Below are 18,278 nucleotides of genomic sequence, written 5' to 3' on the forward strand. Positions count from 1 at the left end.
GGGGTTGCCTACCTGGGTGGTCTCTCTACTTTGGTGAGCTGTTGCTAAGCAGCTAATAATAGTCATGTTTGCTGAGTAATTTCTGCCCTCCGCGAGCCAATCGCGTCGCAGAAACCCAAGCCATCTGACAGCCCCGGGGGCGGGAGTTCCAGCCTTTTTCTCTTTCGCTCGCTCTCTCCCCCTCCACCCCCTCCCCTCCTCCTCCTCTTTCTCCAAATGGAGAGAGTTCTTTTTTTTCTTCTTCCATCTCATCTATTGAGTCAAGGAGCTGCTGCGGCCGCTGCCCGCTGCACACACACAGAGCGGAGTGCCCAGGTCCCGGGAGCGAGAGAGGCGCGCGGCGCGGGGGCAGAATGGTCCAGCGGGTCGGTGAGGAGAACAAGAAAGCAAAGTCCGGGACCGAGCAGCCACCGCGAACCCAGCAGTCCGAGAACGAGCAGCCGCTTCAGAAGCCGCCACCGCCAACCCCAGCCGCAGCAGCAGCAGCAGCACCACCACCACCACCAGCAGCAGCAGCAGCAGCAACAGCAGCAGCAGCAGCAACAGCAGCAGCAGCAGCGGGAACAGTGGGAGCAGCGGCTGCCCCGGCCCGGCATCGCTGAGACCCGCCGGGCACCGTCGCGTCGCCGGCAGCGGGCGCCGAGGAAGCCAGCACTAGTGGCGGGGGTCTGCGCGCGCCTTCTGCCGTGAAGGGGTCGCGGCGCGGGGCGGGGACGTCTGGGGGGACTTGGGGACCGCGAGGCGCGCCCTGGAAGCGCCGGCTCTCGCCCTCCCGCGAGCTGGATGTGGGCAGCGGCGGCCACAGAGACCTCGGGACCCACGCGCAATGTGGCAATGGAAGGGGCAGGGTTTGAGTCCCCGGCAGCGGCCACGGCCGCAGCACCCGCAGCGCCCGCCGTGTGAGCGGCAGCAGCGGGTCTGTCACCCGGAGCCGGAGTCCCCGGCGGCCAGCAGCGTCCTCGCGAGCCGAGCGCCCAGGCGCGCCCGGAGCCCGCGGCGGCGGCAACATGGCCTCGGCTGGTAACGCCGCCGGGGCCCTGGGCAGGCAGGCCGGCGGCGGCGGGAGGCGCAGACGGACCGGGAGACCTCACCGCGCCGTTCCGGACCGGGACTATCTGCACCGGCCCAGCTACTGCGACGCCGCCTTCGCTCTGGAGCAGATTTCCAAGGTGCACGTCTGTTCCCTCCTCCCTCTCCACTCTTCCCTCTTCTTCCTCTTTGGGATCCCTGCCACACACGCACACAGACACCCTCCTGAAAAAGCAGAAGACAAGTGAAGGTTGAAAATTTCAAACCCTCCCTCCGGACTTCGGAGGAAAGGGCTGTCTGAGGTCCGCAGGGGGTGGAGGGGTGCGTGCGTGCGTGTGTGTGCGTGTGTGGTGTGTGCGCGCGCACACGCCCTCCCTGGTGTGCCTTTTCCGGAGCTTTGGAAACCGTCCTGAGTGGACCACCTCCAGGGCGGCTGCGGTGCAGCGCTGCCCCGGGCCCCAGCGCCGTTCACCCGAGCCCCTGCCCTCGGTTGCAGCCTTAAACCTCCGCGTTGCCACATTTCTTAACCTCTTCGAGGGGGAGGCGGAGTGGAGAGAGGCGGAGAGAGGCAGAGGGGAGGGAGCCAAAGTAAAGGTGGTTTCCTTTTTTGGCAGCCGGTTCTGCTTTCGTTGAGCTTGAAATCTCTGCTTCCTTAAAAATTATTCTCGGGAGAGGACGTCCCCTCTCTTTCAGGTTTTGGGCCGCCTCTTCTCCCAGCCTGCCGGAGAGAGGGGCAGTTGTAAACAAGTTGCCACCTTAAATCTTCGGTGCTGGTGTGCGGAACGACCGGGTTCATTGTGTTTACGAGGCTGGCTGAACTGTGTGGAATCCAGGGAAGGCGAGCACCTAGCCTGGGGCCGGCCGGGGCCCTGGCCAGCACCAGGGCTCCGCCGTCCCGAGAGCAGCCTGCGCCCAGCCCGGACCCCCGCCGGCGCCGGCTTGGGCCTCTTCCCCGTGTACTCGGCTATTTTTTTTTTCTTAAAAGATTTCACCAGGAGGGAGTGGGAGAGGAGGGAAAGATCCTTGTGGCCGCCCTCTTCCGAGCACAAATAGTGTAAGTTGCAGATGGCTGCCGCACTTTCTAACTGAGCCCCCGCGTCGTCTTCCAAAGCCATGGCAAAGTGTGTGGAGCGAGCTCTGGCTGCCGGGCTCACCACGTGGACCCCCGCGTGCAGCCACGCCAGGCCGGGGGCCAGATGGGCCACGGTCGCTGTATATTGTCCCTAAGTGCGCTTGCGTTCTTCACCCGCCTTCCGGCGTACGGGAGGAAGCCCACGGCTGAAGCAGGACTTGGGGCAAGGGGGGGTCGTGGCCTGGTGATTTAAGTGTTGGACTTCTCTGCCCTCCCTCTCCCGGACCGGGATACTAGTGCCTGCCTGTCGTTGGCGGCTCCTGTTAGCAGCCTCTCTCCCCAGCACGCCAAGTCTCATTCAGGGAGAGTGCACAGGCCACGCGTGGGGGCGCCCCGTGGTCCCTAGAGTGCAGTTCCCACGCTGCAGCCTCGCTCTGATTTACAACCTAGTCCCCCCCCCCCCATGCCCTCTGACCGGTCCAGGTTCCAGCCCCGAGGGCAAGTCCCTGAGCCACGGCCGCCCACGCCCCCCACTGCTGGGGTGGGGGGTCCCCAGGCGGGTGTGCGCGGATAGCGACTCCCCGGCATTCACTCCTCCCTTCTGCTTCGTCCCCAGGGGAAGGCTACTGGCCGGAAAGCGCCGCTGTGGCTGAGAGCGAAGTTTCAGAGACTCTTATTTAAACTGGGTTGTTACATTCAAAAGAACTGCGGCAAGTTTTTGGTTGTGGGTCTCCTCATATTTGGGGCCTTCGCTGTGGGATTAAAGGCAGCTAATCTCGAGACCAACGTGGAGGAGCTGTGGGTGGAAGGTAAGAGACCCGGCGCCGCTGGCGCGTCCTTCGTCTTCCTTCCCTGTGTTTGATAAAGATATTTGCCAGCCTGCACCTAGAGCCTCGCTGTGGCCAGTGGAGCCCCTGCCCGCACCAGGGGCGACTGTTTATTGTTTGCATGCCTGGCCTGCAGCCAGGCCCTCCCGACAAAGGCCGCGCTGTAATCTACTCGGGGCGCTGCGCCTTGCTAGGTGTGGTGGGAGAGAGTGGCGGGGGCGCGAGGCCCCTGCGCGGGACGGACCACTCGGCAGGGCCGAGGGGGGGTCCCCAAGGTCCGCCACAGCCGCCTGCCTGGCTTTGACCAGGGTGCCAGCGGCCGGGGGAAGGCCTCTCGGATCTGGGCTCCTGGGCTCGGCTTTCTTCCCTCCCCCCCCCACCCACCCACCGCGTCTGCCGAGAAAGAAGAGGGGGTGGAGGGCAAGGCCACCCCTCTAGCTGCAGGGAGTGTGCGCGCCCCCGGGGCGCGCGGGGGGCGGGCGCCGCGCGGGCCTGCGGAGGCGGCCGCGTGTGTGGTCCTGTTTTTGGACAGCTTTCAACTCTGGGGGAAAAAACATTTGTCTCAAGGTACAAAAAAAAAGGGGGGGGGGAGCGATGTGGGGGGGGTGAAAAAAATAGTAAAGCCCAAACTGGAACGCGTGTTTGCAAAATAGATTAATGTTTCCTCGCGGGTGGGGGCTTTTTAAATGGAATTATTTTGGGGGAAGGCTGCGTTTGGCAGGCACGCAAGAAAGCAATGTTTTTTTTTTTTTTTAAAGAATGCAGGTTAGATAGGAGGGGCCACGGGAGCTCCCCCTGGGGTTTGTGTGCCGGTCTTTTTTATCCACGTTCCTCGATTTGGGGGGTTGCGGACCTGCTTTAGAAAAGGACTTCTAAATTGAAACTAGCTTCGCCGTTTTTCCCTTACCCCACCACCATGGACGATTTTAGGCCCTTTGTGATTACAGGCTTTCTTTTCCCTTTTTTCTTCGTTGGTCGTTTCTCAGTCATCTCTTTGAAAACTACCAATCCCTTGTTTGAAAACATTTTAGCCTCCGGCATACACTGCTTTGGGCATCTGAGTAGTTGGGCAGTTGTTTCAAGCCCAGATAACTGGTGCATGTCTACTGTAAGCCACCCAGGATAAAATTTGGAAACCGAGTTAATGAGCAATTCCTCAGGATGGTATTGAAAAGTAACCTTCCAGAATATCCACCTTTTGGTGTTCTGCAAACTAATGGAGTATTTAGTTGAGAAGTGACAATTAAAATAATAGTTGAAAAGTAACAATTAATAATCCAAATCGTCAAAAGCAGAACACATTCCTGCCTTAAGGTAGCTTGGTTAATGAATACAAACGTGTCCTTTGGATTTGCTTCCTTGTCATTGGTAGTTCAGGGACTAGTTTTATTGAGCACCTACTTAGTCCCCTAGCAACAAGTTTCCTGAGTTTCTATACTGTCTATGCTGTTCCAAGCACTGTGTTGGGAGACACTGCCCAGAGATCTGTGCTTTAGACTTCTGGAATTCAATGTATTTTCACCGAGTTTAGGTTTACACTTGGACTGGTCCGTGAACGTTTAATTAGGAGAAAAAAGGCCTTAGTGATGTCTTGAGGCAGACAGGAGTACTGGAGAGGCTAGCAAGAGGATGCTGTAGTAGGAAGAGGCCACTGTCAACAAGACCCCCGGAAAGGGAAGTTAAGGTCCTAGGTGCAGGAACTGACCAGCAGGGCTAAGAACTAGAGCTAGTGGTTCCACAGTTGACTTTTTCCACACCGATGACCATGTGCGATTTGGTTTTTAGTAGTTGGAGTAGTTGTTTCAAGAATGACATGAGATTTGTGAAGATGGACTGCAGGGTTCAGTGGGAAGGTAGTCAGTAAGGGGGCACACCCTGGCCTGCTTTGGGCATCTTGAACTCCCCCTCTCCCTCCATACACACAGACACTAGTACAGACCATACTGCGGCCCGATCATGCTAGGGAAACCCTCCTCCACATCCCCAACTCCAGGCTCAGGGGTCTTAGCTCCTTCCTGCATTGGCATTTTAGTATGGCTCATTGGTTCCTGGGAACACTTAACACCTACATTTTAAGCAACCACCATACTCCAGGTAGTATGTATTTCTTTTTATAAGTCTTGGAACTCAATAAAGTACCTATACATATATGTATATAATGTTCCTTACAACAGCTGTCCCTTTTTTCAAGTGACAACTTTTCCAATAATGACCATAAATGGTCATCTGCATTTCTATTCATGTTCACTTTGCCTGGCGTTCATTGATTTCCACTGTTTAGTCTGATATTGACTTGGCCTCGTTCATTCATTTATTCATTCTTGCCTTCTACAAGAAGCAAGTTTCATAAATTAAACTGGACAAGGGGAACCCAATGTCACAGTAACCTGAGGTCTTGTTTATGCTGTATGGAATTTAGTGTTCTCCTGTGGGTCTTGGCTTTGAGGAGTAAATTCCCGGTGGTGATGGGTGACAGTGGAGGTTGGAGAGTCACAGTGAGCATCAGGCCCAAGCTGAGGTTCATCTTTGCTCCAGTCCCTTCTTTATCCTGTCAGCGAAGCACGCTGTTGCTTGATGGTTTCTTCAGGTTCTGGGTGTGATTACAGGAGCCACCAGCTTGCTGTGCACACAGACAGACAAGGGAGGTCTCACATGTCCTCAGTTAAGCATCACAAGAGAGGAAAGACAGATAGTAAGAGAAAAGGGAAGCTGGGGGGGCGGTTTCTCCTGCCTTTGTGCTTGTGTGGGTGTCTTCACACAGGCTTACTGTGTGCATCCTGTCTGCCAAAATATTTTTACTATGGCTAAAAAGTAAGGGAAATCTCTTCGACAGCCATATCTTTGCCTTGACTTCGTGGCATAACATCCTGAAGAAAAACGTAGCTTATTAAGATAGTCAATCCATTTACCACAAAGACGAAGCCATTGTTTCCCTCCCTTCCTTCCCACACGTGCACGCCTTCTGTGCATGCATAAGTGATAATGTTTTTGATTCTGTTAAGATGTTGGTTTAATGATTGCCTTTCGAGAAACTTTCCATCGTATGTGAGGTGTCAACACACCTGAGTCTTAGGGTGTATTTTTTTTACATGTCACAGATGTCAACAAGAGCTTACTTGTGAGTGGGCCAAAAAGGTTTGATAAAGACCTTGGTGTAGTTGAGCACCTACTATCACAGAAACATGGTGGCTCATAAACACAAAGCCACGAGTGGTTATTTCCACGCAGATGCATTTGACCAGTGTGGGTTCTCTGTGCCTACTCTGCACCAGGCACTGCCCAAGACACTTGAGAGAAAGAATGATGACCATCTATAGACGAGTCACTAGGTGGTTAATTGCCAAGTTGTTAAGGAAATCAGGGGAGACTTTCAGGATGGTCCCAGGCTTGGGAGGGTGGAGATGAGGAATATTCTAGGCATAACAAAGAGGAAGGATGAAGACTCAAAAGTAATAATAATAATTTGTGGTGGCCTTCAGATGTTCACCTTCCAGTGACCATGGAGGGCATGGATGAAGTAGGGGTTGGGCATCTGGTGGTTTGGAAGGTTCACAGGGGTGTGTGCCCTGTAGAGTGGTTAGGGCATGTGTGGGCTCTCCAAGATACTGTTGTAGATCTGTGCTTCTTAGCTCTTGGTCCCCTCCCTGATGCCAAAAGTGCTTGCATTTGCTTCTCAGGGTGCTGATGGGAGCTGTTTTTGTTTTGTTGTTTTGATTTTGAACTGTGCCCATTTCTCAATGGCATTTCTTTCCTGAGTTAACAGATCTGCTGTTCTAGCTCCTTAATATCTGTTTCCCCTCTGTGCGCTCCCCCCCCCCAAGCTCTCTGTCACAAGTTTGTTGTCAAGGTACTCCTGTGACAGAATCTTCATTTATCTCCCCGAGATAAAAGCTTAGCCAGCGCCTGGCCTCCTTTTCTGAAGAGGGCAACAACCTTGAAATGACTCCATATTGCCCTGGTGTTTGATTGTTAAGGGCTTTAAGGCCAGTATCGGGGAGGAAGATGAGAATTTTTCTTTTAAAGAAAAATAGGAGATTTTGCTTTTTTAAAAACATTCTTGTTTAATGGGCTCTCTCACTCTCAAGTCTGCACTGTGTGTTTGCTGTGGGCTGTGCACAGTTAGAGCCACCATCCTACCGTTGCTCAGCCTTGGCACTCTTGCCATATGAATCCGGATGATTCTCCACTGTGAGAGGCTGTGCACCCTAGAGGCTGTGCAGCAGAACCCGTGAATGCTACCCACTAGGTCCCAGCAACACTGTCCTCATCAAGTCATCATACCCATTCGTTGTGAGAGGCCCCAACTGAGAACCACAGAGCTGGGTAGAAGACCTGTGTTTTGCAGGTTTAATTGGGTCTGCAAAGGCATCACTGTGGTGTGTGTGTGTGAACAAGTGCACACAAGAGAGGTGCAAGCATGTTGTTGGTGTTCCCTTTGTACCCAGGGAAAAATGAATGACAAGTTAAAACCACCAATAAGTACTTGCAAAGAAAACAGCGCGTGGCTCAGGTATTCCCCACGCAGGGCAGATGGTGAGCTCCGGACCCATCTCCAGGCTGCCCACCATTCTTGACCCACCAAGAAGTTCGTTCATAAGCCAGTTTGGGTCATGGACTGTTGCAGATGCATCCAGCGCTGCTTGGAGCTTCCAGGAGATGACAGCTTCCAGATGTATGAGCTGCCTGGTCTGTGTGTTTAGGTTATGCACCACAGCTGATGCCGAGATTAATGCTGGCTGGAGAGCTAGGGAGATTGGTCTGCTTTTCACAATACCATGTTTATGTTTCATTTGGATTTCACCTTCAGTGCTGACCTGCCTGTGACCCCTGGAGCCCTATCCACTTGGGGTGAGGTGGTACTTACTCCCTCTTGCTTAATTTCTCTTGCTGGGGGTGGGGGTAGAGAGGGGTTTCTGGATGCAGAGAGGGGCTTCTGTGGCTGCCTCCCACACAGTGAGTGTCTGAGAGTGAACCCCGGAAGAGCGCTGTGCTCAGGGGGTGATGTGTCAGGGCCCTTGAATACAGTGTTTTACAGCGATGCTGAAGGAGACTAGATTTCATGGAATCCGTTTTGCACAAAAGTCTTTCATCTCTTGGCAACAGCATTTTGACACTTTGGGGTGTGGGAGTGAGGGGATTATTCCTAAAAATTACTGTACCTCTACGATTCTCATATTCTACTGTTACTTCTAGTGCCTGCTACAGGCTCTTGACAGGTGGCTCCCTTTCTCTTCTGTTCTATCTCTGGTCACCCACTCCTAAATTGCTGGAGTTCACTTTCCCACAAGTGGGGTCAGCTCTGCAAAGGTCTTTCTGATCAGTTAGGAAAGAATTGGTAGGTGTGTGCTTTTGAACCAGTGGGGTGAGACAGTAGCTTCAGAGCCTTTATATACTTTGTGGGATGTAGTGGGATCCGTGAAGTGATCTATTGGGTTCTGGCGAGCAGAATAGTTGCTTTTTGCAGAATTATAAGGTAACTTTTAAGAACCATTGGCATGTTCTTTCTAATGTGTATAAAATGACCAGAGTATATGGACTAAATCTTAACCCCCTTCTTCTTGTGGCCCATGATGTAGGGGAGAATTGAGCCCTGTAGCATCTCTGAGCTGCTGAGCAAGACACAAACTGTAACATTTCCACCCAGACACCCAGACACCTTACCTGCTTCAGCTTTTCCCTAAATGGAACCCTACCAGAGCCTGTGGAAATACAGGGCTTTGATAGAGATAGAGAGGACTGATTTTCTTATCCAGTTGTTGGCTGACCCTGTAGCCTTAGCTGCTCCCCCTCATGAAATAGTTCAGTTAATACCCCAAGTTCAGAAGGTTCTGTTGGGGAGGGGCAGTTCAGTGTGGACAGGAGGAAGACTCTTTTGGAGTCTTCTCAGTGGGGACAGTTTTTGCATGCCCAGATACAACCAGGAGTGCCCCGGAAGTACAAGCCCTTCTGTTCCTTTTTCTTTGCTGCCAATCTCTGGATTTGGGCTCCTTACTAGGTTTCTCCCTCTCAAAGCAGATTGTGGATCCTTTTATATTAGACTGATACTCCCTTTATACTGCTTTGCATTATTTTTTTCTGCATATCAGCATTTAAGTAGATTTGGCAGGAAAAGTTCGCCTTCCTAGACAGTGAAATGCTGCCATCGAGAAACTGCCTGAATGTTGGGAGGTGTCCAGAAAATTGCATCCTTGTCTGTCGAGGGTGGCGGTTAGGGTGGTGGTGTTGGGATTGAACTGGAATCTAGAACATAGTTGGCAAAACAGTTGCCTTGTGTTAGGGAAACTTTCTTTGGTGGACAAAGACAAGGTTGTTGGAGAGATTTCATATGGGAAGGCAGGTCTTTCCTTGTAATCCAGAAACCCAGCTGTGAATTGGCCTGACTAGTTCACTTTACCTGTGGGTTCCATGGTACTTACTGTCAGTGGCGGTGACACTAGTGAAGAAGCAGGTGTTCATGCATGTCACAGTATACGCGTTATATCCCTCCTGTTGGGATAGACGAAAAGAAGCTTCTGCAGATGTGCTCAGTGGAGCAGCTATTGACCAGGCATGGACAGAAGACAGCAGAAGGACCTGGAAACAGGCTTTCAGTCAGTGTGCTTAAGGGCTTCTGGCTACCAGCTCAGGGATCCTGCCCAAAAATGCCAGATGTATTACATAGTTAAGGATTGCAATGTAAACACTGCTTCGTGCCACAAGGCAGGGTGGTCCGTCTCCTATTTAAGAAGAACAGGAGACCCAGAGGAGCAGAGCAGGCCTTTGGCTGTCTGTCCACCCAGCACAGTCGTTCCGCTTGAGTTAGGGGCTGCACAATCAAGGTTTGGAAGCACAAAACCCGATACATTAACACTTTGGAAGGCCGCAAGCAGTGTCCTATGTTAAAATGCCTTTCGTACAGGGTGTTGGAGATGTGGCTCAGTAGTACAGCACTTGCTAGCGTGCCCCAGACCCTGAGTTCTAGCCCTACTGCTGCCAAAACAAACAAACAAACAAAGGAAAGTTGAATAGGATGGGGGTTGGGAATGAGTAGGAAGAAAGCTGTGTTCTTCCAGGAGGAGCATTCTTAAGTTACTGTAAACAGTGTTCTTGCCATCTGCTCTTAGTTAAGTTGAAAGGTGAGGGGAACCTAGGCCGAGATAGGCCAGCTCTCCTCGGGACCTCCTACAGTGTCAGAGAAAGCCTGCCATGTTGGTTCACCTTCTAGGTTTTAGCCCAAGATTTATCACAGGGCTGCTGCAGTGCATGGCTCAAGATACCATGTCAGATGAAGGGCTTTCCGTTTGCTGTGTCTTCTAGAGGAAATTAGGATCTGCTGCTGGCCAAGGGGGTGGGTAGCTGGGCTTCTCTGGCTACTACACACTCAGGTGTGTTTTTACAGTGCTGCAAACAGCTAAGAATAGGGACATCTAGAGAGACCACAGAATGTGTATTCAGCCTTCCTCAGAAGGACCAGACCTGCAGTGAAGAAAGTGGGTTTGTGAGTTAGGAGGAAATGGGATTTTGGCAATTGTTAAAATAAGTGGTCTAATATTTTCCTGATTTAAGAAAGCCACCCATAGCATGCTCTGAAGAAATGGTAATAGTAAAAACAGGAAATTTGAGATTACAGAAAATAGAGGCTTCTTGACTCCCTGCCTTTTCCTCCCCCACTGTTTCCCCCAGTTTGCCCATCCTCCCCACCCCCACCTTTTCCCTCCCACACGCCTCAGTTTCCTTCGCCCCTTTACTGGGAAACCAGAAACCTTTACAAAATAGTTAAACATCACGAAGGCCTCACTCAGCCTAAGGAAGAAAATACCAAACCATTTTTTTTCCTAGCTGCCCAAGAGGTTATTTGTTTTTACCTGTTTCCCCTAAGGAAATTGTCATACTGTTATAATTAGTTTAAAATATGTCAAGAATCACGCGTCATTTTAATCTACATGTGGTCCAGAAAAGCACATCCAATACTGGTTGCAACTGGCTCGGTTGCAACCAGTGCGTGCAATTTGAGAGACTCGGGATTAGGACTAAATATCTGTTAGCTGCTCTCTCTAGAGATTTGGGGGATAGGATGACCCCCTTTTTTTCTTCTTCTCTTTTTTTCTTAAAATAGGCTACAGTTTCACATGGGCTCCCCAAAGAAATCTCTCCCCTTTTTTGTTTCCCACACCAATTGATTTATCATTTTGCTTGCAAGCAGATCCAGAATGTTAGGGCAAGAACACACTCACTTTTCTCTCGTAACTTTTTTGTTGCGGACCGAAACCAGTTGACTTGAATAAATTTTTCTGAGGCCTGAATGTAGCCAGCAACGTGGAAAAATCTTGCCATTCAGGGCCGTCTGAATGTACATTTCAGCCACACAGTAAGCTGCATTGGTAAGCACTGGACTGCTAAATACAACCATTTTTCGCAGCAGCGAGTTAGACAGGTGATTAGCATAATTAGCACGGCGCAGCTATACATATGGTAATGTTGAGTGTGTAAGTGCCAGCTGCGGAGTAAAATTTATGTCAGGGGTCGGCAGGGCTGTGCGAAAGTATTGTGTCCCAGCTGCAGGTCAGGGCCGCCAAAGCTTACCTCCTTTTCTCTCGGTGGTGAATACGCCAAACAGAAGAGAAAGACAGAAATATAACAGGTACTGCTTTGACGGAACAGCCCAGTTTTGTGCAAGAGGAACCGTTTGGTAACGTTGCATACATATATCCATGCTTGTACACACTTGCAGACGTCCCATTACTTTCTCTACAAGTGATCCTTCCTTCAAGCAGGTCTTCATGAGTGGGTATGGCTAGGGGGTAGGTGGGAAAATGAACCTGAGGGTTTCCAGTAAGGGGAAGGGGAATTCCAGGCCCTGAGCTATATAAAAGGGCTTGGAAGTTCTGGTTTTTGTCAGCCCTGCTTGCCTCTCCTCCCCACATTGTTTTCCTTCACATTAAGTGTGGGGAGAATTCCTGACTGGGTAGGATGCTGTTTTCCTCTTCAGGGAAAAGGGACTATTGGGCATGCGAGTTCTGACCAAAGGGCAAGGTTTCATTGGTGGGACTCTGCCTAAAGTACTGGTCTTAAAGTTAGGAAAAGTGTGTGTGTGTGTGTGTGTGTGTGTGTGTGTGTGTGTGAGAGAGAGAGAGAGAGAGAGAGAGAGAGAGAGAGAGAGAGAGAGAGAGAGAGAGAGAGAGACCCCACTGTGGGCTGCAGCATTTCCTATGTCTGTAATCACTGTCAGACTCACTAAATTCTTTACAGATAAAATAGAAAAAAATCAAGTAGGGTCCTTGCTTGAAAGAGCAGCCCTGAATGGCTCCCTCTTTGAAACGCCTGTTCGGGACGCAGTGAGGTTTTGTACATTTTCCACCCGGAGAGTTCTCCTCTGTTCTTCCCTCCCCCACTTTTTTGGTTGGTGGCTGAAAGACGTGGTGGTGTTGACAGAATATGGTTCACACACCACGCTGACCCGGTGATGAGACTTCCTCCTGGCACCAGGGGGTCCTTATGTACCGTCCCCTAATCCAGCTAATCCTGATGGCAACAAAATCATGAAAGTGGCCCCCGGTGCTGCATGTCTCCTTGCACAGATGTACAGACACGGCCAGTGTGGCATTTCTCAGAGTCCGGGGAGCCTGCCTGTAAAGGTGGGGACTGCGCTTTCTCTCCTGCATGCCTGCGCAAGGAGAAGGGTCTGGATACAAACTTTCAGAAGACTAGGGAAAACAGAAATGAAGTCAGCTTCACTAAGATGGGAATTGGGCTTGGTGTCATGCCACAGCCATACCCAGCAAAGGCTTGTGTTTGGGTGCTTTCTATTTCTCTTTTGTTGAGACCGAGTCTCATGTAGCTGAGGATGGCTTTGAACTTCTGACTCACAAGAATCACCGGGCTCAGCTCTGTATGTGCTAGGCAAATGTATTATTGACGGAGTGATCCTAACCCCCTTCTATTACTTGCTATTTATTTTGGTGTTTTGAGATGGACTTACTATGTGGTCCTGACTGGCCTGGAACTTTCTCTGTAGACCAGGCTAACCTTATACTCACAGAGATCTGCCTTTCTCTGCCTTCCAAGTGCTGGGATTAAAGGCATGCACCACTAGGCCAGGCAGCCCTTTTTATTTTTTTTTAAATTAAGAACTCAGGCCTTAATTAGATGGAATCACTTGTGCTGGTTTCCGGTTCCAGCTCCTGGAGGTGCTCCCTTTCTGCTCACTTTTCTGCAGATAAACAGACTTGACTGGTAGTGCATTCTTGTGAGCTTGGGGCACTTCCCAGCCCGGCAAGCACACAGTCAGGGACAGAGATGTGTCTGGATGGGGCCTTTAGGCAGTTTGGTTTGAGTGAGAACACACACACCATTTCCTTGTGACTGAGGGAGAAGGGGCCACCAGCAGATGCCAGGTTGTCTTGGGAGCTGCTGCAGGCAGCAGGCCTGGTGGCCGAGTGCTGGGCTGACGAGATTGCATCCGACAGGTTGAGTGGGTTGGTCTTAGGGAAGACCATTCAGAGGAAGCAGCCCTGGCTGGTAACAGATGGCACTGGGAGCTACTAGTCTGTGGAATGGGGGTGGGCGGGGCACGGATGCCTGCCCAGTGCTCTGGTGGGTGTCTGCCCACTCACTCACCTGCCGTCAGCCCTCAGAGGTGTGGTCTTCGGGTGGGTGAGTGTGTGAGTGATGTTTTTTGCTCTTTATGGGTTTTTGTGTGGTCGTCCTTTCAGGAGGGACCAGTGTGCTTTGAGCTGTCTGATTCCAGCATTTTCCCATGGTAGGCACTTATTACTCTCCTGATGGGAAGGGGGAGACCTTTAAGCAGCACCCCTTCCCCACAAGGGGTGGGTGGGCACAGAGACTAAACCTCACCCTGAGTTTTCAGCCAGCTCACTACCTACATCTCCACCATGTCGTCATCGTCTCCCCGCCCCTCTCACTTTAGAGATGAACCTGTGCCATTGATTTTTAGAGTCCTTCATCTTAGCCATGTGTGTATTTTGGCCCTCCTGGTAACTAGTCACATCACTGAAAGAAGGACCTGAAGCAACTAGAGGGTGACAATTTCTCTTTGAGTCCGCTAGATAATTCCCAGGGTTAATCAAATGTGAATGTGCACAGACCCCATTTTCCTAATTGGACTCTGAGTGGATGCTTTTCAGGCTGAAAGGGTCATTTGTTTTGACTGACTGACTTTTTGGGGCTCTGGGGGGAATTAATATCTTGGACAGATGACTGTCTGTTCTCGAGCTCTGGCTGAGGCCATTCATTCATTCATTCATTCGTGCAACACATTCTGAGTGTGCGCCACGGTCCTGGTTTGCCTCTGTTGCTGGCTCACGGGGGGAACACACCACCTTGCTGTCCACCTTCAGATCATCTTTCCGTGGGGCAGGAGAAGCTTTTATTGTGAGTCCTGGAGACACTGAAATTTTATTTAGGTTGCAGGAAAGGCAGTAGCTGTCCAGCAGGGGACGTGGTGGGGGAGAAACTCTGGTCTAGAGTAGATTGGAATGGTGCCCATCCAGAGGGTATGGCTTGGGTGAATGCCCCGCCCCATGCTTCCCTTGGAAAACTATGCTGGATGGTTTGAGGAGAAAAGGAGACATAGCCCTACTGAGAGATTCTTTGCAGGAGCAACGTTTGTAAATACTGGTGTCAGCTTTATATTTGCAGAGGATGACATACAGAATTTAAAAGAAAGAAGGGTCAGAATCAAAAGGAAAATGAGGCCATGGTCCATGGGCTCCTATTACACAGTACAGCCTCCTTAGTGACAACAAAGTAGCGGATGCAACAAATGAGTCCAGTAAATAAGGGGGAAGCTATTTGTCTACATCCTCAAAGCTCAAGCTGGGAGTGTAATGTACTCTGGGATACATAGTTACCTGTGAGGTGTAGGGAAGCTGGCAGGGTAGTTGGATTAGTATAGCCCCATTATGGCCTGGTCAACTGCTCAGAGCCTGTGTGACACAGCTGCCCGGGTCCATGGAGTTACTCAAAGTTTCTCTAAGCAAACGGTGTATTTTTTTTTTTTTAGAGCTCTGCAGATGGACAGAGTCACAAATGCATACGGTTGTTTTGGGTCTTGGGATCCCGAGTCTCTTTCAGAGAGGCCAATGGTTATTTTATTGTTAGAGATAATACATTTAGGGATAAGATGAATTAAAAGATCGCAGTAAGGTGTATGTACTTGAGTCTGTTTATTTGTTAACTAGCTAGGATCTCACATAGTCCAGGCTGGTCCTCTCTTAAAGACACTCTGTAGCAAAGGATGACCCTGAGCTTCTGATCCTCCTGCCTCTGCACAGGAGGGCTAGGATCACAGAACTGCACCCTACCTGGTCTCTTGTTAACTTCCTGGGGAAGCACTCTGCCAACGGAGCCACACCCTCAGCCGTGGAACTTACATTATTTTTACTTTATTATTTTTAATTACGTATTTGTGGGTGTGGTCTGCATGTGGGCATGTAAATGTGGTACCCAAGAGGCCAGAGGCATTTGAGACCCTAGAGCTGGACTTGAAGGCAGTTGTGAGTCACCCAGAACGGGTGCTGAGAACTGAACCCAGGTCCTTTAAAAGAGCCGTCAGTGCTCCTAACTGCTGAGTCTCCCTCCAGCCCTTAAATCTGTTTGTAATTCTTGTGTCTAGGAAGTCTTTTCTTGTCACATGGTTTCCTCCCCTTTCTCCCTTTCTCCTCCCCTTCCTACTTCCCTCTTTTTTTTTTAAACAAGGAAGTCTGCATTGCAAAAAACTAAAAGTGGATTAATTCAAGAAATCAGATAAATATTCATAGATCGTTACTCAGCAATCATAGCTGTCCAATGGTTCACTGACCCTGTAGCTAGCTGAGGAGTGCTGAATTTTATGGCTCATTTTCCTTAGGTACTTTCACATAGGTGAAATTTGGTTATTTATTTAAAAACTATGCAAGAGGAACTTTGACCTTGAAGGTGGGAAAGAGACCAGGGCTTTAATATATAATGTGTTGACTTTCTTAGCTCATTCATTCTTTCATTCATTCTTGACGTTGAACCGAGGGCCTCCTACATGTCAGCCGAACCTTCTTTCTTTCACTAAACTACATCCTAAACCCAAACAAGTTCATTTTAGATTACAGAACTTGGATACTTGCTGTAGGTAGTAAATGGGGTCTCATGCACGCACGCGTGCACGCACACACACACACACACACACACACACACACACACACACACACACACAAGCCCTGTGCCTTTCAGATCTTTTAAAGTCAGAGGTTATAGGCCAGCTCTGATCTGCAGGACTATAATCATCTAACATGGGTTTTGTGAGACTTCAGAGCAGCAGGAAGGCAGCCAGGTAATGAATGAGCAGCTTCAGGCTCTCCTTCTGCCTTGGTTCACCATGGGCATTTGCCAAGATAGCCAACAAGAGTCAGGCAAGCCTGTAAAACAGCTCTGTCCCGAGAGGCTTCCGTTCCTTAGCTTGCTCACCGCATAGGGTGAGTACTGCTGCAGTTGGTGGTGCCTAGTCTACCCCAGGAGCTGAATCTCCTGGAGCAAGCCAATGAATGACATCATCCACTCTCACCGGGTTCCAGCCACCCTCTCCTTGCAGAAATCAGGCTTCATCGTGATGTCTCCCAGCTCACCTTAGTTGTCTTCATGACGCTTGGTTTTCTTAGCATCGCCTGTTCATGTCACTGGTCCTGTAATCCTCCTGGAGCAGAGCCTTAGGCAGGAGTGCCTGGTCCTGTCCACCAAGTGTTCCTACTCCTTAGTACATGCCACCTGCCACACACCTGTGCACCCAGAGGGAGATAGATCCTGGCTGGGTGAGCCGAGCTGTTTAAACAACTGTGGATGAGTTAGCCAGTCATCTGGCAAAAACACTCAGTTAAATAATATTCAGTAAAGGCCAGGCAGTAGCCGCGCACGCCTTTAGTCCTAGTACTCGGGAGGCAGAGGTAGGCGGATCTCTGTCAGTTTGAGGATAACCTGTTCTGCAGAGCGAGCTCCTGGACAGGCTCCAAAGCTACACAGAGAAACCCTGACCCAAAGACTTAAAAATAAATAAATAAAATACGAATGTTAGGCCTAAAATGTCACTGCATCAGAGGCACAGGTAAGCCTTTCAGTTATCAGTAGGACGCAGCGTGCATTCTTGCAAAGTTTCAACTCTGCTGCTTGCATGGCCTACTTTATCACTGATGGTTGTGATCTTGCGTTGGCTGGTGCTGATTGTCACGTAGGTAAGATTCATAACTGACGGTTATGAGTTAAGCAGTTAAGAGAGCATACTGTTTTTGCAGATGACCTGAACTCGGTAACCCGCACCCACATTGGGTAACTCGTACCCACCTGTAACTCCAGCTCTAGGGAAATCTAATGTCATCTTCTTGCCTCTGTGGGTATAACACTCAAGTGCATAGCTCATACTCCCATACACACACACAAATATAAATGATTGGGACTATTAAATCTTTTTAAAAAGATAATGAGTATTAACCCCTAGAGCAAAGAAAACAAAAACATGCAACCCCAAAGAGAGAATGGATATTCAGTTGCTTAAAATGCATTTATTTTAACATACACTATAGGATGGTAACGGGGCCAATGAATTACATTGTTCTATTTTGAGACTCTCCTTTCTGTTTGTTTGCTTGCTTTTAATAATTTTTCTCCGAGACAGGGTTCCTCTATGTATCCCTGACTGTCCTGGACCTCGCTTTGTAGTCCAGGCTGGCCCCAAACGCACAGAGATCCTCCTGCTTCTGCCTCCCAAGTGCTGGGATTAAAGGCGTGACTAGCACCACCTGGAAGAATATCCTTTCTGAAACCTCCTATGCAGAGAGTTTAGCTTGAAAGTGCACAGCGATGTCCTTAGCAGTGTGTCGTGTGCTGGGCAGTGGATTTCTTTGTGAGCGCTTGTGTCGAGGGCTGTAAATGGAGACGTGTGGGCCCAGGCCCATGTCTGGTCAAACGGTTTTGATTCGCATAGAGAGCTCTGCTGTAAAAGCAGTTGTGTGTTGGGGGAGGGAGGGGCTCGGCTTTGTGGCTTGCTTTTATTTTAGCTTTAAAAAAATATATTATTAGTATCAATATTATTATTGTTGTCCTTTTGATTTGAAGTCACCCGAGTTTTAGTTTTAAAACACAAGGGAGCACAGTGTCCTCAGCAGGGTCTGGTCACAAGGAGGCAAGGGGAGTCCAGGTTTGGGGTATGAGACGTGAGAACACTAAGAGAAATGAAGAGGTTGTGCAGATGTGGGGTTGCCTTGCAGCTTTTCAGGGGTGCTCCGGTGTTTCCACACAGGCAGATGTCAAATTCAGTTGGCTAGGTGCCTGAAAGCCTGCCCACAGTGAACAAGAGACTGTCTTTGGTTAGGACGAGAGGGCTTGTTTCC

The 18,278-nt window shown here is 50.1% G+C and overlaps 1 protein-coding gene across 2 annotated transcripts in view; it reads left to right on the top strand.

Annotated features, from left to right (window-relative positions):
• The first annotated feature begins 857 nt into the window (after window positions 1–857).
• Window positions 858–18,278, top strand: part of Ptch1 (patched 1) — a 57,713-nt gene continuing 40,292 nt past the window's right edge. The window contains exons 1-2 of one of the 2 annotated variants that reach the window (XM_075969379.1): window positions 858–1,169; window positions 2,718–2,910. In XM_075969379.1, the coding sequence (XP_075825494.1) occupies window positions 1,008–1,169; window positions 2,718–2,910 (355 nt within the window). In that variant the 5' untranslated portion in view covers window positions 858–1,007. Of the gene's footprint in view, window positions 1,170–1,826; window positions 2,084–2,717; window positions 2,911–18,278 lie in introns of those variants that run through there. The other variant, XM_075969378.1, reaches the window with a different exon arrangement.

Source organism: Microtus pennsylvanicus, chromosome 4, assembly GCF_037038515.1.
Source record: "Microtus pennsylvanicus isolate mMicPen1 chromosome 4, mMicPen1.hap1, whole genome shotgun sequence".
Taxonomy (NCBI): Eukaryota; Metazoa; Chordata; class Mammalia; order Rodentia; family Cricetidae; genus Microtus; species Microtus pennsylvanicus.